The sequence below is a fragment of the Harpegnathos saltator genome, unplaced genomic scaffold, assembly GCF_003227715.2.
Source record: "Harpegnathos saltator strain DR-91 unplaced genomic scaffold, Hsal_v8.6 scaffold121, whole genome shotgun sequence".
NCBI classification, from domain to species: Eukaryota; Metazoa; Arthropoda; class Insecta; order Hymenoptera; family Formicidae; genus Harpegnathos; species Harpegnathos saltator.
Window position 1 is genome coordinate 352,537 of NW_020229897.1, and position 23,361 is coordinate 375,897.

The 23,361-nt window shown below is 33.1% G+C and overlaps 6 protein-coding genes and 1 long non-coding RNA gene across 15 annotated transcripts; 2 read left to right on the forward strand and 5 right to left on the reverse strand.

Annotated features, from left to right (window-relative positions):
• Positions 1 to 514: 514 nt before the first annotated feature.
• Positions 515 to 4,395, reverse strand: Arp2 (Actin-related protein 2). 5 transcript variants are annotated; one of them, XM_011142445.3, is made up of 10 exons: positions 4,321 to 4,395; positions 4,023 to 4,080; positions 3,803 to 3,913; positions 3,384 to 3,401; positions 2,864 to 2,881; positions 2,254 to 2,333; positions 2,041 to 2,176; positions 1,580 to 1,939; positions 1,218 to 1,496; positions 515 to 1,105 (listed from the first exon to the last, which is right to left on the reverse strand). In XM_011142445.3, the coding sequence occupies exons 1-10, from the start codon at positions 4,377 to 4,379 to the stop codon at positions 935 to 937; spliced, it is 1,290 nt and encodes a 429-aa protein (XP_011140747.1). In that variant the 5' UTR covers positions 4,380 to 4,395; the 3' UTR covers positions 515 to 934. The 5 variants fall into 5 exon arrangements, with proteins under 5 accessions (XP_011140747.1, XP_025161495.1, XP_011140748.1 ...); XM_025305720.1 differs by lacking the exon at positions 4,321 to 4,395 and adding an exon at positions 4,165 to 4,224 and having other exon boundaries at positions 935 to 1,105; XM_025305710.1 differs by lacking the exon at positions 3,384 to 3,401.
• Positions 4,396 to 4,406: 11 nt separating this feature from the next.
• Positions 4,407 to 5,955, forward strand: purple (6-pyruvoyl tetrahydrobiopterin synthase purple). Of its 2 annotated transcripts, XM_011142450.3 has the most exons (4): positions 4,407 to 4,538; positions 4,624 to 4,763; positions 5,101 to 5,180; positions 5,405 to 5,955. In XM_011142450.3, exons 2-4 carry the CDS (start codon positions 4,705 to 4,707, stop codon positions 5,677 to 5,679), a joined length of 414 nt encoding a protein of 137 aa, XP_011140752.1. In that variant the 5' UTR covers positions 4,407 to 4,538; positions 4,624 to 4,704; the 3' UTR covers positions 5,680 to 5,955. The 2 variants fall into 2 exon arrangements, with proteins under 2 accessions (XP_011140752.1, XP_011140751.1); XM_011142449.3 differs by lacking the exon at positions 4,407 to 4,538 and having other exon boundaries at positions 4,587 to 4,763.
• Positions 5,956 to 7,390: 1,435 nt separating this feature from the next.
• On the forward strand, positions 7,391 to 8,101 carry LOC112590044 (histone-lysine N-methyltransferase SETMAR-like). The gene is made up of 2 exons (XM_025305572.1): positions 7,391 to 7,694; positions 7,770 to 8,101. The coding sequence occupies exons 1-2, from the start codon at positions 7,391 to 7,393 to the stop codon at positions 8,099 to 8,101; spliced, it is 636 nt and encodes a 211-aa protein (XP_025161357.1).
• A 675-nt stretch (positions 8,102 to 8,776) lies between these two features.
• Positions 8,777 to 11,415, reverse strand: bwa (alkaline ceramidase). 2 transcript variants are annotated; one of them, XM_011142442.3, is made up of 5 exons: positions 11,246 to 11,415; positions 10,825 to 11,013; positions 10,201 to 10,357; positions 9,679 to 9,916; positions 8,777 to 9,408 (listed from the first exon to the last, which is right to left on the reverse strand). In XM_011142442.3, exons 2-5 carry the CDS (start codon positions 10,915 to 10,917, stop codon positions 9,087 to 9,089), a joined length of 810 nt encoding a protein of 269 aa, XP_011140744.1. In that variant the 5' UTR covers positions 10,918 to 11,013; positions 11,246 to 11,415; the 3' UTR covers positions 8,777 to 9,086. The 2 variants fall into 2 exon arrangements, with proteins under 2 accessions (XP_011140744.1, XP_011140745.1); XM_011142443.3 differs by having other exon boundaries at positions 10,825 to 11,010; positions 11,246 to 11,413.
• A 1,059-nt stretch (positions 11,416 to 12,474) lies between these two features.
• LOC105183963 (condensin complex subunit 2) lies at positions 12,475 to 16,225 on the reverse strand. 2 transcript variants are annotated; one of them, XM_011142441.3, is made up of 3 exons: positions 15,877 to 16,225; positions 13,184 to 15,382; positions 12,475 to 12,746 (listed from the first exon to the last, which is right to left on the reverse strand). In XM_011142441.3, the coding sequence occupies exon 2, from the start codon at positions 15,272 to 15,274 to the stop codon at positions 13,202 to 13,204; it is 2,073 nt and encodes a 690-aa protein (XP_011140743.2). In that variant the 5' UTR covers positions 15,275 to 15,382; positions 15,877 to 16,225; the 3' UTR covers positions 12,475 to 12,746; positions 13,184 to 13,201. The 2 variants fall into 2 exon arrangements, with proteins under 2 accessions (XP_011140743.2, XP_011140742.2); XM_011142440.2 differs by lacking the exon at positions 12,475 to 12,746 and having other exon boundaries at positions 12,773 to 15,382.
• A 1,934-nt stretch (positions 16,226 to 18,159) lies between these two features.
• Positions 18,160 to 19,988, reverse strand: Apf (purine phosphoribosyltransferase family protein Apf). 2 transcript variants are annotated; one of them, XM_011142439.3, is made up of 2 exons: positions 19,769 to 19,988; positions 18,160 to 18,743 (listed from the first exon to the last, which is right to left on the reverse strand). In XM_011142439.3, the coding sequence occupies exons 1-2, from the start codon at positions 19,878 to 19,880 to the stop codon at positions 18,442 to 18,444; spliced, it is 414 nt and encodes a 137-aa protein (XP_011140741.1). In that variant the 5' UTR covers positions 19,881 to 19,988; the 3' UTR covers positions 18,160 to 18,441. The 2 variants fall into 2 exon arrangements, with proteins under 2 accessions (XP_011140741.1, XP_011140740.1); XM_011142438.3 differs by having other exon boundaries at positions 18,160 to 18,758; positions 19,769 to 19,978.
• Positions 19,989 to 20,733: 745 nt separating this feature from the next.
• LOC112590089 (uncharacterized) lies at positions 20,734 to 21,992 on the reverse strand. The gene is made up of 2 exons (XR_003113990.1): positions 21,572 to 21,992; positions 20,734 to 21,403 (listed from the first exon to the last, which is right to left on the reverse strand). It is a non-coding gene; the product is annotated as an uncharacterized LOC112590089 (long non-coding RNA).
• Between the last annotated feature and the right edge of the window lie 1,369 nt (positions 21,993 to 23,361).

Genomic DNA, 23,361 nt, shown 5'->3' on the forward strand with positions numbered 1-23,361 from the left:
TTTGGAAAAGACAGTTATGTAAATATTATAACGATCGCACATACATATACGCACGCATGCATAGATACATTATAGATCCGATTACTTAATGTCAATCGTTTCAAATGACAATAAACTAATGACTATTTTTTTACAAGATATTAAGAATTTATATCTTATAACATATAACAAGTATGAAATAATGAATTTAAATAGAAAATTATGTCAATGTTTTTGCAATTCATTGTTGTATTACTATAATAAAAGGATGGTGTTCTATATTGAAGAAGATCGTTTTTACAATCTCAATTATATTTACACTTTTTTGAGAGTTGACTAATACAAATAATGAGGAATGAGTTTTTCTGGATATCGCGTAACAAAAAGTACAAGTTTATCAATATATTGAATATACCTAAGAATTATAAATATACATTAAAGATAATTTCGTATCTGATCAATGTAATATTTCAATCAATAATTTAAAATATACAAAATTTCTCAATTGTGTTAAATTAATATTTAATTATTTTAGAATTGATGTTTTAGTGGAATTACGGTACTCTACTATATAATCCTTGATTTTTAAACTATTTAAATTCTTTAAATTATTGAAATCCTTTACTTGTCAGAGTCAAATTCATATTGTAATTTACGTATAAGCGCAAAAAAAAAAGAAAAATATTACTCTACTATGTATTCTCGACTATATATATAATATTCTTTACCTGTCGTACCTGTCGTATCTGATTATATCATAATTTGTGCATAAACACAAAAAAGAGAAAAAAAAGAAAAATATTTGTTTTAGTATCAAACAGCCAGTAGGTATTTTGACATGTCTTGTTTTTACAATTATACAGTAAATTATCAAACTCTCAAAATCACTTTTATAGATATAAAAACACTTAATTGGTCGTTAAAAAATGTAACTTACGTTACAATGACTTTTTCTCTATGATTCGTAGGAACCTAATTTTTTTAGTACACTAAGACCTTTTTCTTCGTACTCTTCCCTCGTTATCCACACAGAATCTCGGTCCTTCGTTATTTCGGCTAACACGGCACCGCCCATAAAGACCATATCTTTACGTCGAGGTGAGTCTTCAATTTTTATCTTAAATTTCTGTAACATTTTATAAAAAAATATAAATATATATGATACGTTATATGTGTCTACTGAGATTTTTCTACTTATGCATAATATATTCAAATTTTCTTAAATATAATGTGCTTACATTCAATTTAGTGGTATCATTTTTCAATACTCTTTGAAGGTAAAGTTGCTTAATTTCTCGCTCTAGCCTCGATGGAAGTCCTGGATACATTGTACTACCGCCACTCAGAACGATATGCTTATATAGCTCGCTTCTTATATCGATATCAGCTGCTTGAATTGTGCTAAATACCAGTTCGGCTATTCCCTGCGCCTCGACGTTAATCAAATGTGGTTGGAAAAGCGCTTCCGGCGCCGCAAACCTCTCACCACCTACTTTTATTACACGCCCATCAGGAAGCTATTGAAAAAGTATTTACAGTAAATCGTGCATAAATCCTGGATAAGATGTCATAATCACATACGCATAAATATTCTACTTACAGTATAGGATTCCACCAATACAGTAGTCTCAAGTGCCAACTTTTCCTCTGTCTCTATGTTGTAACCGATATAACACAGTTTCTCTTTTAACATCCTAACAGTTTCAAAATCGGCTGAATGATTAAACGCGTAACCACGTAATAATAGCAATTTAATGAGATACATCGTGATATCACGTCCAGCTATATCTAATCGTCTAGTCAAATGCGGTAAAGCGTACTCCTCGAACACGGGACAGATGTGCGTGACACCATCACCAGAGTCCACAACAACGCCGCTGATTAGTCCTTGAGCATATAATGTTAATACTGCTTGAATCGCGATATATGTTCCAGCAAAACCGTACTTTTCAAACATCACCTGGAATTGTTTTGCAAAAACATTTGTACTTTGGTCATATGCAAGTTATTTTATTTTGATTAAATTATTGTTATCGATTGTTGTTAATTGGTATGCGTTACCTCGATCATTTTCTCTCTATTTGTAATAGGATTCATCGGTGGCTCGGTTAAAAGAATTTTACATTCTCTAGGATTAATATTCATCTTTTCCTTGCCGAATGTATAGTCCCACACATGGCACATGTCCTCCCAATTTCTGAATATTAATTATATAATAGTATTAATTATATAACAATTCATTTATCAAATGCATCTTGATACAAATATACATACCTGACAATTCCATTTTGCATGGGATAACTAATTTCTAACATAGAACGAAGTTTACTCGCTTCATCGCCAACCATTAAATCCTACGACAATAATATATGATTATCAAAAATCTGTGCTTATTATGAAAACACATTATGTTGACCATATGAAGGAATATTATTGTTTTACTTGATTATTATATTTGTATATTTCCTAGCACATAATACAGAAATGCTAGGTAATTGGAATAACAATGACTAGCTAAATATTAAAATTAAATATTTAATGAAGTTCTTTTATCACAAGTAATAAAAAATATAGATAATTCTTGGCATATCAAAATCTTTTATACCAAGAATTATGATTGGTAATGTAATTAAATTAATAATTATAATATATATACATATTACTTTTGTGAGTATCAGGTCACAAATATCATGTTTGGGAAATATATATATATATATATTAAATCATAGCTTCCAAGACTATATACCTAAGTATTTTGGAAAAGAGTTTGCTGAATTATATTATAGACACTACTCCCACACCTACAGTCCAAAAAAATGCTTCTTCATCAAATACTGATGTAACAGATGTCAGTATATAGCATCAAAAAATACAATAAACTTACAGGCATGTTAAGCACATCCTACGAGAGCAAATGTAAGCACATAAACACATTAGATAATTATAGGAAGAACATAGTAATGTATGTAAGTACCCATACAAGTACAAATTGCAAATGCATAACAGATATTACATATGTAAGTAGTGACAGTATACACTACTTCATTGAAGCTGATATCATATTGTATTAATAAAAAACTTTCAAAATCTCTCATAGGAGAAATATTACATATGTGACATATCAAGTAGATTTATATTATATAATATATAAAATCATCCACTTAATGATATAAACCTGAGAAATTGTTAATAAACTCGTATAATTAAATACTATAAAAATACTACAAATAATATTCATCTTACATTTTGAATATATATTCCTTTCCGAGATTTGTTAGTAAAAATCATTAATATCTCAAACTGCCTTATTTACATCAGTGGACAAGCGTATAGATTATTATCAATCAGACTTAAGCATCGAGGAAACAGGGGACACACAACATAATACTATATAATGGACTTACACGAACACAATATTCTTGCTGAAAATATAATTGTTCTTATTAATAATCTAAGTACACAATCCTTGCTAAATATATTCAACCAATTCAAGAGACTCAAAGGATTATGTGAACTTAGTTTGTTTTTTATTTTATATTAGAACTGATAATTTAATACTTTTAATAAATATTTATTTTATATGATGATTTAGATTGATATAGTTAAAATTAAAATTTATTTTGCAGTTATAGATATAATTATATCATAGATATTAATCACTATATAATCAATATTAAATTAAAGGAATTTAAACAATATCCAGCGACATTTCAGTAAAATCAAATACCATTGACAATAATATTTACATCGAAACAAAATTATGATTAGTGATCTCGTATCTGACTTTGTGTGAATAAATTCAATTTGAAAACAACAAACATACCTTCACATCGATGTCACCAATTTTATTGACAGCTCTGATTATAGGTCGTCCAACTATAGATGGAAATATATGAGCCGGAAAATTCGCACCAGCGTAACCGCACTTGACGAACTACAATTAAATAACGTGCAATGAACAATCAGATATATTGTTAGTTTAACATATTTGTATTATCGACATGAGAAACGACCTATGAAAACTCTGTATTATTCTTTCTTACCCCCGTGCCATTGTCACAGACGATAATTTTTCTCCCCTTGCTGTCCATCTCGATATTCCTTGAAAAGTTATAGATTTTCAGATTGCTCTCATATCATTAGCTTTATCCAAATGACTAATTCCTACGGATGATGGGGCGTTACCGGTGTGACTTCTAACGTCGGATGTGTCGGACATGTACAATTATCATTGAAGTTACCGTTCTCTATCACAGATAAGAATTCGTACTGAACACGTTGTGCAGTGATACTCGATGCGGATTGAGAAAAAAATCTTAATCGTCGAATGTGAAAACTTACTCGTATACGGCGGACAAGCAAGCGGATTCGAGTAAACTCAAACTGATAGTTGCCACCATTATACAAGAAAAAGTCCTCCCAGTACCTTTGGTCTTACCCACAATATGGGAATCGCGATTTGTTCAGTAACATTTACATTGACAATTCCACGCACTATGACATTAGTGACACCAAATACTACAGAATGATATGCACGAGAAGAAAATCAGGAAACTAATGTGACTGAGAATAGTTGTTTACTTCCGTTCGTTTATCCCTATGTTTATTCTCATAAACATATAACATATGGTTATTCCCTTTCAGTGCAGAAATTGTGACGGTGCAATCTTATTAATTCTCATTAAATCGAAATCTTGTTCACATCGTTGTCAACATCTCACAAACATGCCGATTGCGTATTTGACACGAAAAGAAACGATATCCTGTTCTCATCGTTTACACAAGTATGTAATTAGAAAAGATAAGTTAAATAATGATATAGTTATCTCATATTTTTGATAAATCATCTTTCACTCGTGACCATTTCGAAAAATACTTCTTAAAAAGGAGGAAGATCCAATAAAATAGTCACTTCCATCGAGAATTTAGTGATTGTTCTGTTTCGAAACTTAAAATTTCGCAAATTCTTCTTAAATTACTCGTTTCTTAGAAGTTATCAGTTTATAAACATCAATAACACAAAAAAGATCCTAAATTAATCAAAAGATAAATGAAAGATGGTAAGTTTGGAAATCCTTTATCGATCTAGGTGAGAATTATAATTTTGCGAATCAATTTTAGTGAACACTTGAGTGAGCAGGACAACAAATTAATATACGGAAAATGTAACAATTTTTGGGGACATGGTCATAATTATACGGGTAATTAAAAATATCATTTGGCTTTTGCTAAAAAATTTAATTAGATATTATTTAAGCAATGTGTTTTGATTAGATATTATTTAAGCAATATGTTTTGATAGTATTCTTAATATCAAAGTTCTTGAGAACTCTTAACATCAGATCTTTTGTATTCTTCTTTGGAATTTTTTGAAAACTTTTGTTGAGATATTATTGTATCAATGTTAATTCATTTTTAATTACAGTGGAAATAACTATTCGTGGACCTGTTGATTCAACAACAGGCATGGTTATGAACTTATCAGATTTAAAAGTGTACGTGCAAAAAGTATTGGGTCAAATGGATCATAAAAACTTAGATAAAGATGTGGATTATTTCAAAAGTGTAGTATCGACAACTGAAAATGTTGCTATTTACATATTTACAGAAATGAAAAAACTGATGCCAAAACCCGAATTATTATATGAAATTAAAGTCTGTGAAACTGACAAAAATATCGTATCTTATAGAGGAGAATAATTATCTCCTTTTGCTGAGAATTGAAAATTTAATTTTTTTTAACCGAATTACATAACTGTACAGGTCATTATATAATTGATACTCGTTTAGCATATTTATTATATTTATATGTTATACAATATGCGATTAAGTAATTATAAATATCTTGCGCAAAACCACATGTCAGTACATACAGATTTTAACATTCCAATTTTATTGGAATTTAACATTTTACTAATATAATAGGGAATAATTGTTTACTCAGTATATTGTTCCTTTTCTTTCTTCTATAATTATTATACATGTATTGAGTTGGCAAATAAGTTCGTTCGGTTTTTGTTTCAGTGTAAGTTTCATGCGGATTCGCTTTTCTTTTCTCAGCGCTATCGTGCAAATCGAATACACATTTGAAAGGTTATGTTTCACTGTTTATGTTGTGCTGTGTTTGGTTTGGTTAATGTAAGCGTGTCTCGACTACGAAGTATATTATATGTATAACTGACTTATCGAGTAGAACTATTGTCAGGAAGGAAACTAAATGTAATCGAATTCGTTAAAGAAGAAATAAATGATGGTATATTTAAGACAAAGATCTACAAATAACGACTCGGCGCACGCTATGCAAGAACTCTAAAGTTCGTCAATAACTCGAGAAAAGCTTCGACAGGCAATCGACTATGCTTCGATTGTGTCTCGATAACGACTCTCAGTGAACTCCGCTCGACAGTGAATCTTCTCTCTCTCGCTGCATAGTTGCTAGATGCAATATATTGTGACGCTACAGCGCATGCGTGAGATGTAGAGCTCTACAGCGTGGTCTACAATGGCCGTAAGCAGTAAGAAGAAAGCGTGAACAGTAAGAAATGGACCAACTACAGTTGATTATTTTTGTCATAATCGACTGTGATTGGTTTATTTCTTACCGCTTACGCTTACTTCTTAAGCCAGCGACACACGGTGCTTGTTTTCGTGCTGGATTGCTTGCTGGATGAAAATACTGCGTTCTGATTGGTACATTTCCGAAGATGGATGGAAATGTATCAATCAGAACGCAGTATTTTCATCCAGCACGAAAACAAGCACCGTGTGCCGCTGGTTTTACTGCTTACTGCCATTATAGACCACGCTTACGAAAGCTATGCCAATGATGGCAATAAAGCGCATCGCAGGATCTATGGAGGGGCCTGCGCTATCCGATCAGTTGTCTTCCCGCATAATTTTCCCGCATTTCTTGCGCGAGTGCCTTATCCCAGGTTATGTTGTTCAGTGGATACTAAGTACAATTACGTTACATTAACATTATAATTTCTCACTCGACTATGTAACTGTTACTTGTATTATGTAACTAATACTTGTATTATGTAACAATGACATTGTTAAGTGAAAAATTGTAATGTAGATTGAGAATTACTATCGGACCAATTAAAATAACCACGATTTAGATTATCTAATTTACTCGATTGCAATTCTCAATGCATAGTATAATACGGGCGCTATAATACCTTAAAAGAGATACGATACTGAGACTTTATTCAAACAGCGTGCTGTACGTCATTGTCTCACGCATGCGCTGTAGCGTCGCAATATATTGCATCTAGCAACTATGCGCCCGACCGAGATTAATTCAAGTGACATTGAGGCTGTAATCGATGTAAATCCAACCCAATCGATGCGAGAGATTGCTACGACATTAAATATATCCTACACAAGCGTAAGACAACATATGCGCCAGATGGCATACGTTTCTCGGCATGATGTTTGGATGCCCTATCAACTCAATGAGGCTACCTTGACCAAACGCATATCCATTTGCGAATCGCTACAGAAACGCCTAGAAAACGATCCATTTTTGGAACGAATGGTGACGGGTGACGAAAACTGGTTCGTCTACAATGATGTAACGCGTGAAATAATATGGGGGCACAGCAGCGATTTACCGCTAATACCCTGGAAGGTGGGATTGCATCCGAAGAAAATAATGCTCTTCGTATGGTGGGATTTCAAGGGTATCATCTATCACGAACTGTTACCGTCAGGCAAAACGATTGATTCAACTGTATACTGTTCGCAATTGACGAAATTGAACCAAGCAATCTGCACAAAACGTCCAGAATTGGCACGTCGCAAGGGTGTCGTCTTCCACCACGGCAACGCCAGATCTCATAAGTCATTGACCACTCAGAACAAATTGTTTCAGCTTGGCTGGGATATTTTGCCTCATCCTCCGTATTCACCGGATCTTTCCCCTACCAGTTATCATATATTCCGGCCACTGCGGGACTCTATGGAGGAGAAAACCTTCAATGATGAAGAGGCCATTAAAAACCACGTGGATTGGTTTTTCGCTAATAAGTGCCAGATATTTTACGAAAGCGGCATAACGATGTTGGAGACGAAATGGCAAATGGTCATCGATAAAAATGGCCATTGTATATCTTATTAAAATTTATCTTGTGTATAAAAAAATTGTGTTTCATTCTACTCTAAAAAACCGAACGAACTTATTTGCCAACCCAATATATAGAGATTAAGATGACTAATAAAAGTCTTGAATGTTATCGATTAAGTACATATATATTTTATATATTCCTGTACATAGTCAATACATAAAATATAAAACATGCATTAGTGCACATTACAATTTTCAATAACAATTTACATTACAGCACATTTATAAAAGTTTTTTATAAAAAAGTTAAGAGAGAAAATATGTATCACAATGATTCTATAAATAATTTACTAAGAGTTATTAATACATCTTTATAATCATAAACATTTCCAATTTCATAGTTTCACATTTCATAGTTTTTGTAAGTTTGTCGTTTTATTTGTATATGTTGCTTTTTCAATTTCCATGTACATGTGAATAGGATTAATTATATCGTTTATAATATAAAAAATTGAAATTTTAATTATATATACACATACACACACATCTCTTTTGTAAATTTTAGATTTTCATATTTTCTATTATACCTAGTATCATTAAAAGAAATATTAATTGCCTAGTAGACTATCAAGTGCAAATACTAATTAGATTGCCATAAAAAATAACTAAAATAACTTGGTTATTATAATTTTCATCAAATCTAATAAAAATTTAATAACACATATTTGTTCAGAATTAAAAATTTTTATATTAAACCTTCCATTTAAGTGCTTATTACCATTTAGAGTGTAATTTTCTAAACACGTATCTTTTTTTCAAATTTCTTATAACATGACGTCATATGCATATAATGCTAAAATTGCTCTAAAGTGAACGTAATATTAAAATAAAAATAGAAAGCCCTGAAAATACATTTAAACGAAATTAACATATAACATAATTTCAGCAATTTTTCATATAAAGACTTAATAACTAAATTTTAACTGCAATAAATGCATTATACTCTGATTACAGATTTTAACGATTAGGAGAATACTAACTATATATTTGAATTATTGTCTAATTTAATGTAACTTCGAATAGTCACATACGGTATGCCGAGTTCAAAGTCATCTCTAGGCCAATATCTAAGCATTGGAAACTGCTGCGGCTTTTCCTCCTTTACCGAGAAATAAGCAAACAATACCGCCGCGGTATAACTTGCTATGAAAATAAATAAATGCCACAATGCGTGGAGATATGGAAAATTCAGGTTCAGCCATGTATCACAGAATAAGCGATCATTTAACCAACAAATCACCGCTAGTATCCAAACAGCGCCGCATCGTAATCCCAGTCTGTAGACTCTCATTGAAGTGGTTCTTAAAAAGTTCAATATGCAATTAGTAAATTTAAATTTTTTAAATTAGTAAATTGAATTTTTAAGAAATATCTTTTTCTTCATACCACGTGTATGGTTTATACATAAATATTAGAGCAACTAGTGCATAATAACAAAAAAAGAAATACTAACTAAAAATTTATAGTTAAAAAAAATTATACTCTTTATTCCAAATAGAAATATTTTTGTTTGGACTAAAAATGAGATGTTTATTTATGACTTTAGCAGTTAATATATAAAAATATATTACCTCTTTAATTCTATGATCATAAATCCAAATGCTGGTATACCCAAAGTCATCAGTGCAAAAGCATTTACAGCCGGATGTATTAGTGCCAAGCCAGTGGCAACTAGAGTTGGTAAAGTTGCACATATAGAAAAAAGCTTCCTATTGTTATGAAAAATATTTGGGAAATATCTTCTTGGAAAGAACATGCAGAAACCTGCCATGTATACCCACAAAATAGCTAATTCATCCAATAGTTGACCTGTTGCATATAAAATCAATTATTATCATTCTTATGATAAAATTTCAATAACTAAACAAATTGAGCAAAGTTCTAAGGAACAATAGGTCTATTCTTTTTTGAAGAACTTTAAACTAGTGCACACTAGTGTAATAAATTAGAATGAGAGAAAGTATATCTATTTTACTCCAATTTATTGCACTAGTTCAGGAGTCTTTTGAAAAAAAAAAAACAGACTTAATATATATAATAAAAACCACTATTTCTCGATTATTAATTAATATATTGATAATCATAAATCTTACCTATTAATGATAAAGTAGCATGAAAGTATGCACTGCTAAGTCCTACTATCATCAATAAAAACCAGATTATATGAATTCCTGGATTTACAAAGCGTCCATAATCTCTGAATAGATGCATGAGTACAGGTGGGAGTAACAGGAAAACTATATTACTGAACTGCAATATTTATTAACCATAATTAGTATCAAAAAAATAAAAGATCTGATATCTATAAAACACAATAAAATTTTATATCTTTCATTTATATTTTATATTTCTTTATTTTAAATTTAATTTTAAAAAACATTAAAATTTCAGAATTTCAAAGATATTTGATCTGTTCTTTGTAGCTGCACTGTTGAACTGGTGCAATAAGTTAAAGTGAGACAAATATAGGTTTTCTCATTCTAGCTTATTGCACCAGTTCAGCAGTGCAGTTACAAAGAACAGACCAATTGTTATCTTTCTGTCATTGTTCTGACGATAAAAAAAATCGTACTTAAAAATATATGCAATCTTGTTCAAATTAGATAAGAATAATTTTCAGGAATATGGATAATTTTATGTCAATATCAGCATAAAAATACTCACCTATATTTCAAGTTATATTATTATATACATTATTATATATATAATGTACAAACCGTATTCATAAATTCAGCTATGCTTGGTGAGATGCTGTAATTGCCCTCACACCAATCTACTGGTGAACTGCCAGCCTCAAACGGCTTCCACATGATGTTAAGATGGATTTCTTTTGGATTTCTGTTTTGATATATTTAAGCAGTGATCATCATTCACTTTAAATTTGGTGGAGTCAATGAACACTGCTACTAAAGATAGGAATGCATGCGAATATTAATTATTGAAGAAATATAAATGCCACTTCGTTCTTTTAAATTTAACAATAAATACTGTGTGCAACCAGCGAAATTTTTCAAAAATCGTCGATAAAACAATGACACTTTGTGTTGTCATTCAAATTGAGGAATCTCTATGTTTGATACTTCATTATATACTCCACGATAATCTCGCGATTATAAAAACAAAGAAAGACAATGATACCTGACGAAATGATTATACGATGTTCACGTGGCACACCACCACTGATCTCTGAGCACACATTTAACTCCAACAGCTACTTAAATGACATCGCGACAAATCATGACGTTCCGCTTGTATTATGTATTCGACAGCATACGTCAAAACAAAGCACGACGCATGTGCCATTAACGTCACTGCCATTCTGCGCACGATACAGCGCGTCATTCATATACAGGGTGGGCCGTAATAAAGTGTTACAGCTCAACAGCTCTAAAACGGCCAGATTTTAATGGATTTTGGATTTAATGGATTTTAATGGGTTTTGGATTTGGTCTTCTTGGCGGCTCGAATGTGCCCTTTCACGTGGACTTATTTTCATTTTTCGTAATTATCCCCTTGCGGCGTGGGAGGCACCAACTTCGTTTTTTGAATAGCATATCTCCAAAAAATTTTAACATTAGTGGATTCTAAATTGAAAAAGAAGTCATTTTTGTTCGAAAACATTTTATTCTAAAATCATTAATTTCCGTGTTAGAACCAATTTAAAATATTTCGGGGTACGGAACTCCAAGCGCTCTAAAACGCTTCTAAATTCACTCATCGATTTTCATTAGCCGTTTACTATTTAATGATCGAGTTCGTCTATTACAGATCAAGATAGAGAGTGTAAAGAGTGTTTCGTATAAATTCGGTGGGAATGGCTGGGAATAAAGTATTAAAAAAATCAATTTGTGACTTATTTTAATAAACATCTAAAGCCAGCGGCACACGGTGCTTGTTTTCGTGCTGGATTGCTTGCTGAATGAAAATACTGCGTTCTGATTAGTGCATTTCCATCCATCTTCGGAAATGTACCAATCAGAACGCAGTATTTTCATCCAGCAAGCAATCCAGCACGAAACAAGCACCGCGTGCCGCTGGCTTTAGATGCATATCATGGATTTCAATCATAGATTCGCTGTCCGTCTAGACTCTATCTTATATCACTTGTAGCACGGAACAGAACCTATTCGTATTTACCATGCGGTGAATACGCTAGAGGAGGTTCTCATTTCTGCCGTTGATATTGTGGCTCCGCAATTAATGCGGAGTTCTCGGCAAAAAAAAAAAAATGCGGAGCAAATTCATTGAAAAGATTATGAGGAATTTATAATGGATTTATTTAAGGCAAACAATAACGCATCGAAATACATATAAAATTGTGTAAATATATATAAGTTGTATTTGCAGAAAACGTTTTGTGGAGAACATTCCTTATAAATATGATCTTACAAAGATATTTTTACAAAGATCAAGGAAGATTCATTCGTATGATAAAGTCGAAAGTTTTCAAATTAAAATACAAAAGAATGCTTTATTTTTTGTATCTAACAAAAATTTGTATGTATAATATTCGTTGCCGGTACATCGTATAGGGTAAATATTTGCACGCTAGCATCTGATTAACTAGTACGATCATTTTGCTGGTGATCCTTCGCAAAATATCGTCGATTCGTTTCTCCCGTCTGTTGACTGTGGATATCTGCAAAAATGATTATTATCTGAATATTCTTTTCATCTTTAATCCAACTGTTCATTACAAAGCTGAAAATCTCAGAACGGAAAGTAACGATCAAATCATGATGAGGTTTGTATCATATAATAAATGTGTTAATTACATAATATGGTTTATTCAAAATAGTATGAATTCTTTTATATGTTAACATAGGCAACAGTTAATGTCGAAATTCTTTAGAAAATATCGACGATCATCAATTTACAATATGACAATATCTCGTATTGTAACAATCTAACACAGAATATTCATTTGTCATGTATATCACTTGCTTTCCTCTTCTCTCTCTCTCTCTCTCTCTCTCTCTCTCTCTCTCTCTCTCTCTCTCTCTCTCTCTCTCTCTCTCTCTCTCTCTCTCTCTCTCTTTACATGTAATGTACGTGTATATACACGCAAATACATACGCAAAAAGTAAATTTATCTCAATCTTTTTCAACGGTAATATCAGACATATCTGGAAACGAACATAGACTCAATGTTTTCTCATTCGTTAAATGTAAAAGAGAAATAAAGAAGAGCGGCACGCTCAACGCTTCGACGTTATTCTTTGTCAATAATTTCGGCACCATCTTGTAAACATCGTTGAATAACTTGGGCTCCTTCATGGTGTCCGATTCCGTCTGCTCTACCGCTTCTGCGATATGCGTTTTATCTTCACTATCCGTGGACTTGAGACATTTCCAGATGGACTTTTTTAGTTGCCGCATGTCGATTCTCTTCGCCTTTAAGCAATATGCGATGGATATCTTATTGGCCAATTTCGGTGCCGCGATTAGATTATCACCAGTGAAGCCTTGGGTGGCCAACGCATTATTATCGTCCTCGAATTCGAAGTTACACTCATTCTCATCATTATTATCCCTACCCTCGTCATAATCGCCGTTGTGCACATCGGGACAGTAGTCCGCAGTGTCGTTTGGATTGTTGTAATCATACCTGCCATTGTCAGACACGTCTATGGCATCATCCTTATCGCTGTCTTTCGATTTAATACCCAGATTTTGTAGATACAGTTTACTTGCCAAAGTAATATCGTAGTGAATATCCTCGGGCAATGTCAGTTTCTCGGCATTCCATTCCGTTTTAGCGGTTTTTGCTTGTAGCTTATTGGATTGGCTGAGCGTGAACTTTGATTCTGTCACATCCTTGTTCTCTTCGTATGATAGACTAATTTCTTTTTTTTTCCTCAGCGGTGCTTGCATGCACGCTCCGACAACTTTATCGTCTATGACCGTGTTTACGGGAGGTTTTGAGAAATTGTGAAACTTCCAATGAGCCGGTCCAGCCCAATGCAAGCTTGTACTTGGTAGAACGAATGAATATTCTGATGTGATGATAAACTTGGACGATTCAGCTGTAGTCGCAGCTGGTGTATCCACAAGATTTTCCGTTTGATTTGTTGTAACTTGTCGTTGATGGCATTCATATACAAGCTTGTCGTCTTGCGTTTCAATGTCAAAATAATTGATGAGATCAGGTGGTGAATTCTCATCCTCGTGTTCTACGGTAGCGTCAAGATCGAATTGGAAGCGATTGTCTGTCTGGTCGTCGTTGTGTTCCGTCATTGATGTGTCCGATATTTTTCCGGGCTCATCCTCAACAGACCAGCCAAGAAACTTGAAATTCGAGTACGACGCGCAAATTTCCAGGTTTTGAAAATCTTCGATTGTCGATATGTCGTATTCTGTCGAATTAACTGGACTCTCTGGCTCTACGTCGTCAACGAGCACGTCATTATATAAATGCTGATAAAAGCCAGAGTTCGCATGATTCGGCAGTATCGCTTGGTAAAGCATATCGCTAGTTTGTAGATCGCCCTCACCTATCATCATGGACAATGGTTTTATGATTTCAATGTTACCTCTTAATGCCTCTATGGTGCTGCAGACATTCTGTCTGGATTTTTTCTTTTTCTTTTTCTTTAATACTTCTGGATACGTGTCTGCATTTTCTTGCAGTACTTCCTCTTCTTTTTCCTCATCTTGCACATTTTCAGTTACTTGCTTATCCAATCCGCCAATTATCTTAAGTATTTCTGTGTATACACTGTCCACTCGAAACCCATAAATCTTACTGCTCACGTCTAAAGATGTACTAGCTACTTGCAGATTAGACATATTGTTGTCTTGTTTCTTTATCATATATGTCATAAAGTCAATCATCTCTAAACTAAATGCATTCTTTATACTGATCTTGTTTTCAGCACTCAATTTTATACATTGATTTATGCTTTCGGCCATTTGAGGTACTGGAACATTTGCTAGAAATCCCAGACCCAAGGAATGTCTTCTATTAGATCCAGGTGGTGCAGTTGTAGGTGTGTAAATTTCACGTCGACGTGCAATACGTTCTGCTTCATCATCATTTTCTGAGAGAATATTGGATGGTTGCTTTTGGATACCAGATTTCTTTCGTAACGGTGACGAAGAAACTGGAGATTTGTGCAATGAAGATTCCAGTCTCTTTTGTATATGTATTGATTTATGAGATTCCATTTTATACAACTTAAGATTTTACAATATATGCATATATATGTATATAAATATGTTGTAAATTACACTATAATCTATATTTCTGATCTGAGAACCAATTCTGTTACTTTCCTGAAAGAAATAAAGATATATTGTTTTGACCACTATATGTTAAATAAAATACATACTACTAATATTATCATATATCTACTTACACTACAAATTATTAAGAATATACTATACATTAAATAAACTTTTAAAGGATCTCTTAAAGGATTTTAAATCAATATAATTATTTCTATGCAAATATATGTTTTAAATAAACTATTTAATATTATTTTTAAAGTTATTTAAAACTACTTATTGATTGATTATGATTTCAAAAAGCTACTAGTTTTGTTCTTAGACTGATACTAAAATTTCTCAGTAATTTTTATTAATTTAGCAATAGAAAATCTTATTTTAGTTTTGGAGGCCAACAGAAAGTAAATTATTTAAAATTACTAAAAATATTTTATTTTATAATGTAACATTTGTTTTAAAAGTGGAATATTGATCATTAATAGGTTAGGTTTCATGTATGTATGTGTTATATGCATTCTTAAATAATATTACATTGTACTCACCACACAAAGCAGTGAAATTATTTGCTATTTTCTCCAGATCTGTTCTCATCAAACGAAGTAGTGTATAATATCGTTGCAATTCATTGTAAGTTTTCTGTAGAACTTCTAGGTTTCGTTCGCTATCTTGCGGAGGAAACATTAGGTGTCACGTATCCCACGACAAATATGTATGACAATGTTTGGATAATATTCGGGTGAGAATATGAAGGATTTTTGTTTATACGCTTTATCTAATGTGTACTATTACGTATTAACCTTGTGAATAACAAGGAAACTGATAATAGAAACTTGACACTGGACGCCGTACGTTACACTGTATTTAAATCTTTCGCAACGTTGTGTAACATCTTGTGCGTTTCTAAAGACAGTAAAACGGAATTTACAATAAAAGACGTAAAAGCTGCGTTCCGAAATGCGCCGATAGTAACAGTACTAAAGATGTGTTCCGAAATCGCTTTTAGAAACTTTAGTTTTAGTTATAAGATTGGTATGCCTTAAACCAGAGAGGAACGTGAGAGCGGCCAACACGGTGTTTTTTTGGGCTTTTTTTATTTCGAAAATAAAAAAATATATACCAGGGTGAGATTTCATCCATGACAACATCAACGTGATTTTCTTTGATGTTTTTTTTAAAAGTTCAAATATTTCGTCGACTCGCGGGATATTTATAATCGGAGTCTCGTCGCGTTAATTAACACGTGTTCCTTCGAGCGGATCGAATGCTCACCGACGGCCACTATCAGTGCCACGAGCGAATGTCCGGAGCGGACGGGATGCTGAATTGAGAAGCAGGACGAAGGGAACGAGACGCGGGCAATGATAACATCATGCGTCTCTAGACATATCAAATCGTTTATTATAGAGGAGACTTTGATACAGCAACATGTATTCGAAGATTTAATATTTAATACATACTTTTATTTTTTCTGCTCCTCCCCCCACCCCGCCGCTCTTTTTAGACGTAGGGCCAGAGCATAGCTTCTGCACAACGCATAAGAGAATCAACCAATCAGAGTTCTTCATTTCTATCCTGAGGAGGGAAATGAAGAAAACTAATTGGTTTATTCTCTTATACGTTATGTATTATGCGTTATGCAACAGCCTGTGCTCTTGCCCATAGGGCATAGTCTGGTACAGAAATGGCAACTGTGATTGCAACACGGATATAAACCGCCTGAAAATGGATGTAGCACGGACTTCCACCACATGCAGATTTTACCACCGAGACCTGGGGCTCGATTCCTGACGGCGTGCGAGTAAGATGCATATGCGAAAATGTACAGTTTACGTTACATATAATATAGATTTTCGTATGCGCATCTCATTTGCATGCCGTCAGGAATCGAGCCCCTGAAAGTGGATGTACCGTCGTAGTTCTCAAAATGGATGCAGATGGCGTCCTGTCCCAGTGCGGAAAATCGGTGTCGCAGAAAATGTCGTGTTGGCTGCTCTCAGGTGTCTCTCTGCTTAAACTAATTTAAAAAGGAACTGCATGAGATATAAATCATCGAATTTGGCTGATTTTTTGTAAGTAGATCCAAAATTGAAAAATATTTGATCTTTGTTTTATTATTTGCTCAGACATTCGATAGTTTTGAAGTTATTTAATAATAAAGTTTAGGCAATTAAAGATATGGCGTATTCGAATAGCATTTTAATCCACCCGGGGTCGATTAATGAGGTCCGTTTACGTTACCTGCACTTTTCTAACATTTCTATTCTAACACACTTTTATACCTCACACCTGTTGTACACTGGCTTCTCTTTAGAAAAAATAACTCTCACTGGATATTATTCATCGCAGCCAGTATGCAACGGGCATAGATACAAAAGTGTCAAAAGTGCAAACAACGTAAACAAATTTATGATGTCAAAACTCTACTAGCCACTCTACTATCACAAAGCTTAGGCCGATTGTACACTGGAAAACAAAACAACAGTTTTGTTTCCACGGTTTCCAAGGTTTCAATAGTTTTTTTCTACTGACATTATCTTCTTTTCGGCGAACCCCCGCGTCGCCAGGTCGCCTTTCTAATATCACTATTATACGTATGCATACGAATAAATAACAATTGGCATTATATTACATTGCGTAATTTGTTTTAATTTCGTTCTATAAAATAAATATGTTATATATGATATGTACATAATTTTATTGTTATTTTATTTAATATTTTATATGTGTATGTATGTGTATATATATATATATATATATGATAAAATGTATAAAATAAAAATTATATATATATAATTATATATTATTTTTAAACTTTGAAGCAAAAAGAAAGGAGGAAGAGAGGAAGAGATAGCCTCTTGAGGTTTATAGTTAACATGTATATAGGCTTGAATTGTTCGAACTTATTAATTCCGGTTTTATTTTTCAATTAATTTTGCTTTGAAGACAGTTTCCTCCGAGATAGAAAATATAAAATTTTCCGGAATAAGTCTAATGCTGGATTTTTAGATAAAAATCTATACACACATACATCTACACGTACGCACGCGCGTGCACACACACGTGCACATGTGTGTATTAGCCGTTTATATTTTTATTAATATCTAAAATTATAAAAGATTATCGTATATGTATTTGTCGAATTCGTTTAACGCCTTCCGCATTTCAGAATATTTCGCCAGATCACACGCTTCTTGCAGTGGTAACCATTTAAATGCTTGGTGCTCGTTCGATAATTTCACAGATTTATCAGGATTGAGTAACTCTGCCAGCCAGTAAATTACAATCTTCGGCACTCCATTTACCTGATATGTCATCTCTTGTTTCGCATTATCGAAGATTTTTAGGTCGCTCGGCACAAAACCAGCTTCTTCCGTTGTCTCCCGCATAGCTGTCTCCATGTCGGATTCACCTGAATCGACATGACCTGAACATTGATCGTGCATGATTCAAATGAAAAAAACATTACAAGAAATGGGAAAATGAATAAAAATCTAGCTTTTTCTTTGCTACAATTGTAATTCATGCGTTGACATTCAATAATTAGAAATCTCTTCGTAATATATAACAGGTGTGCCATCTTAGAGTGACGTCCCATGGCACATCATATAGGCTGTGTTCCAAAATTCACTGCTAGCACTGAAACTCTATAGTATATGTAACATAAACTATGTATCTTCCGTACTGGCAGTGAATATCGGAACGGTCTTTCATTTAAAAAACGAAGCATTCACTGAGCGATTAGTGGCTATTGGTCTTATAATCACATAAATATTTAATATTGAATGTGTCATTGAATGTGACATTGCAAGAGGAAATATTAAATATTGGATAAATATTAATATTTTTTGGAATGAAAATGCCTGTACAGTGCAGTACGGTGCAGTTACATTTCTTTCAGGACCTTGTAACGCGCATGCGCGAAATCTGTCTATTAGAAGTCTATGTATTATACTACATCCTCTATCTTCGAAACTACATACTCTATCCTCGAAACTTGGTCTTGCGAGCGGGATCGGATAGGAGCGAAAGCGCGGTTTCCACGCCTCTAATTCATATCCATATATTTCTCTTTACAAATTTGATTTTAGTTATTAATTTTGTAATATCAGGTAAAGAAATTGATAGATTGTTTATTATTTATTATCTTGATAATTGATCTGTTGATCAATTACGGAACGTATCTAAATTAGTTTTTAAGGTTTACCAACCTTGTGAGTAAAAGCAAAGTTACCGAAATCGATCTCGGAGCAAGCCTAATATAGGTGTCTAATTAAACAAACTGTCCAAAAATGTCCAGCTGTCTAACATCATTATTTGGCGCATATGAAATGAAAAATAAAATTTAGTAAAGTACCATTGTTGTCGGAGGTTAGAATTCATTACAAACATACTGACCGTCGATGTGCTCGATCATGGGTTTTGATTTTTACGAACCTTTAGGAGGCGTCCAGTGATGTTCTCCATATGACGTCTGCATCAACAAATATTGTATAGTATTTTGAAATCGACGAAAAATGACAAAACCACAAGCGCGTTTTTGCACCATGGTTGCTTGACAATCGGAATATTGCTTATATCTAACACAATTATAGAACACGTGACAGTTTGTATGCGACCGTCATGAAAGAGGGAGCCAACAACTGCAATATATCGCGCTAATTGCTGGTAATATCGATCCGATGCCAAGGCGCTATTCGCACGTCCATGAAATATAACTATCTAGGGAATTCAAAATTATATTTCAACCATCTACAACGAAAGAGGACTTGTGAATACGGAAAGCTAACGTTAGCGTGACTCCAGAAACATTGTTAGATAAGATATTATCTAACTAACTTAAGTCAGAGTTCGATAAGATTTTATAGAAAGAATTAATAAGTGATAAGAATTGATAAATTTTATAGAAAGAATTAACAAGTGTTTAAATGTGAATGGTTAACAGTTCGAATATTTAATAAAGTAAAGAAAAAAAGAAAAACAAGAAAACTATGAAATCCTTTATTGAATTTATAGTTTTATCACAATAGTTTGAATGTACTCCAAAGTTTAAATGTTTATAACTTTTGATGTAGAAGCATCTTTCAAACATATGTTCCAAATAAAATTTATTTCTTTTTCTCGTAGAGTCCAAATATGTAACATTATAAGAAGTCCCCTTTGAAATTATTATTGAAGTTATTCCCGCTCCCTTCAATGGGACGAAGTTTTGTTTACATAGTTAGAAAGACTTCTCGAATACATGAAACTTTCTCGTAAACAACTTTTTGATACGACAAATATTTTTCGAGTTTTTGGGTTGTCATACTTCGCGTGGGCCACCCTGTATGTTGCACATTAGTGTTTACGATGGCTAGGTATTTGCTAGCCAACTGCTAAGTCACTTGTTATCTTTGTTTGGGTCTTCGTATTCTTATTTGCTACATAATATTTAGATTCTTTTCTTCCTTGTTTTACGCTACATATAACAGCCACTGGACCAACATGTACGAATTTTGAATTTTTCTTATGAATCTTTAATGCTATTGGCTGAAAAATATCTTTTCTATCTTTTGAATGTGCATATATATTATCGATAAAGTCATATTAACGACTTGTCATTTGCAACGACGTTCAGAATAATTTATATTTATTTTTGTCGCTCGTGTAAACGATAAATATCATTAATGTACCAAATTGATAATTATCGATAGGTATATACAGATTAGCATAGAACTCCTGGTTCAAAATGTTTTCAAAATGCGTCGGTACATCGTTTTCGTTATCTAAAATGGCTCACGTTTAACTTTGATACACTTTGATAACACGTTTAACGTTGAACAATGATCATCGCTCATGAACGACAAATATCGTTATAAATTTGTATATCTGTATGGAATAGCTTTTCTCGTTATTTAGTCAACCAACACCGTTAAAGACATTAGGAATTGTCGGTACGCGTGAACAGAATAGAAAAAAAATTTACGAATGTATCTCATGAATTTACGTAATACTATATTCATGTTTCACGAATTCAACTGGCACCTCATATACGCAATTTTTTATCTGTCGATATCGAATATGAGCCATCGCCTTTCCTCGGTCAAACCAGATATAGAACAGAGACAATGTACGACGTGAAGTTAGTTACGTAACAGTACGCGGGTTAACATATATTTTTAAATAAAGAAATTGTCGTTGAGATATGAGTAAACGTAGCGAGAGAGAAATATAACACAAATATAAATGTAAAGCACATACCTATATACTCGCCCGTTCAAGCGATTCTTCCGAAGCTTTCAACGCAATGATCTTCAAGTTCAAGGGAATGTAAGTTTTATTTCGCAACATTGATATCGTACCAGCAATATTTGTAGGATTCAACACAATATTTCGTTTTGTCTCCATCAAATTATTCAGCCGTTTTTGTACTCTTGTAAATTTATAGTTTTACGTTAAACGTGGAAGTGAAACTTACATATTAGAGAGACTACGACTAGATATCTGTCATAACAAATTTGCCTGCTTTATAATTCTAAGAAGCGTATGTGTGATCAAACGCGACGCCGATGGTGGGTTCTTTGTCTTTTGAAAGTGAAATTTCTTCCATACTTATATATTATACGTATATACATATACATATACGATGTATACATGTATATATATATATATATATATATACATGTATATAAACACACATATGTATGTATGTATATACACACACACACACACACACACACACATATATATATGTGTGTGTGTATTTTTATTGGAAACGAAAAATTGTGAAAATTAATCAAATCAAATTGAAAATAAAAGTCGTGTATTTTGCACAAATCGCAATAGTTGTTAAATTATTAATTAAAACATTTGGGCCAATGAGCAGACAGGAAACGGTAGACGGGACTGGACAGAAGTATGATGACAATAGACAAGACAAATGACTTACTTCTGGATACTCGTAGGAAAGATAATCAGCTAATTGCATGAGGCTGGTCAATACACAAAATTCTTTCTTCATCTTCAATGGTAGGATGCATTAACACACCAGCTGTACTCTATAGTTATGCACTAAACACCCTGTCTCACGTAACGTTTGCACTGCACGTAAAATCACTTTTCTCTATTTTGCACACCCGGAAAATCGTTCCGCATAAGTTATTTCTTTTGTTCATTGTCATCGTATTTCTGTCTAGTACGCCTCCCGTGTGCTCATTGGCCCAGACGTTTTAATAACTTAATAACTATTGCAATTTGTGCAAAATGGTACGTGACTTTTCTTTCCAGTTTGGTCTGATTAATCTACACAAGTTTTCGGTTCCAAAAGATTTCTGGACACCTTGTATATAGAGTGTATAAAAAGTACCGGGACTGCGAAATATTTCAAAAACTAAGTATTTTAGGGAAAAATGTTTCAGATAAAAGTTGTTCATATTAATTGGCAGAAAAAGATGATATAATAAAAAATTGAGATTTCCATTTAAGAAAAGTAATGATCAGTGAATATCTCAAAAGTGGCGCCATCTGTGGACGAAATAATATAGTTGTTTTATATTTCCCTTGAAACCATACAACTTTTGTCTGAAATATTTTTTTTCTAAAATGCTTAGTTTCCAAGATATTTCGCTGTCCCGGTACTTTTTATATGTTCTGTGTGTATGCATATATATATATATATACATACATACACATATACACACACACATATATATATATATATATATATATACTGTTAATACACACGCTAATTGACAGTATTGTAGAAAAGAAGAATACATCTATCCGCGTTTTCGTGATCGTAAGAATTTCGTATATATGTATGTGTATGTATGTGTGTGTGTGTGTGTGTGTGTGTGTGTGTGTGTATGTAAATGTGTGCGTATGTGTGTAATGATGTTTGCGATGGACAGAACATGATATATATTATAATAATAATCTCCGCTTTGCTAAAAATCAGTAAAAGAAAGAAGGAAAGAAAGAAAATGAGATCGACAACTCGACGTGTCGACAGACGCGTATGACGTTTGACAGGAATCTGAATCGGGAAACAA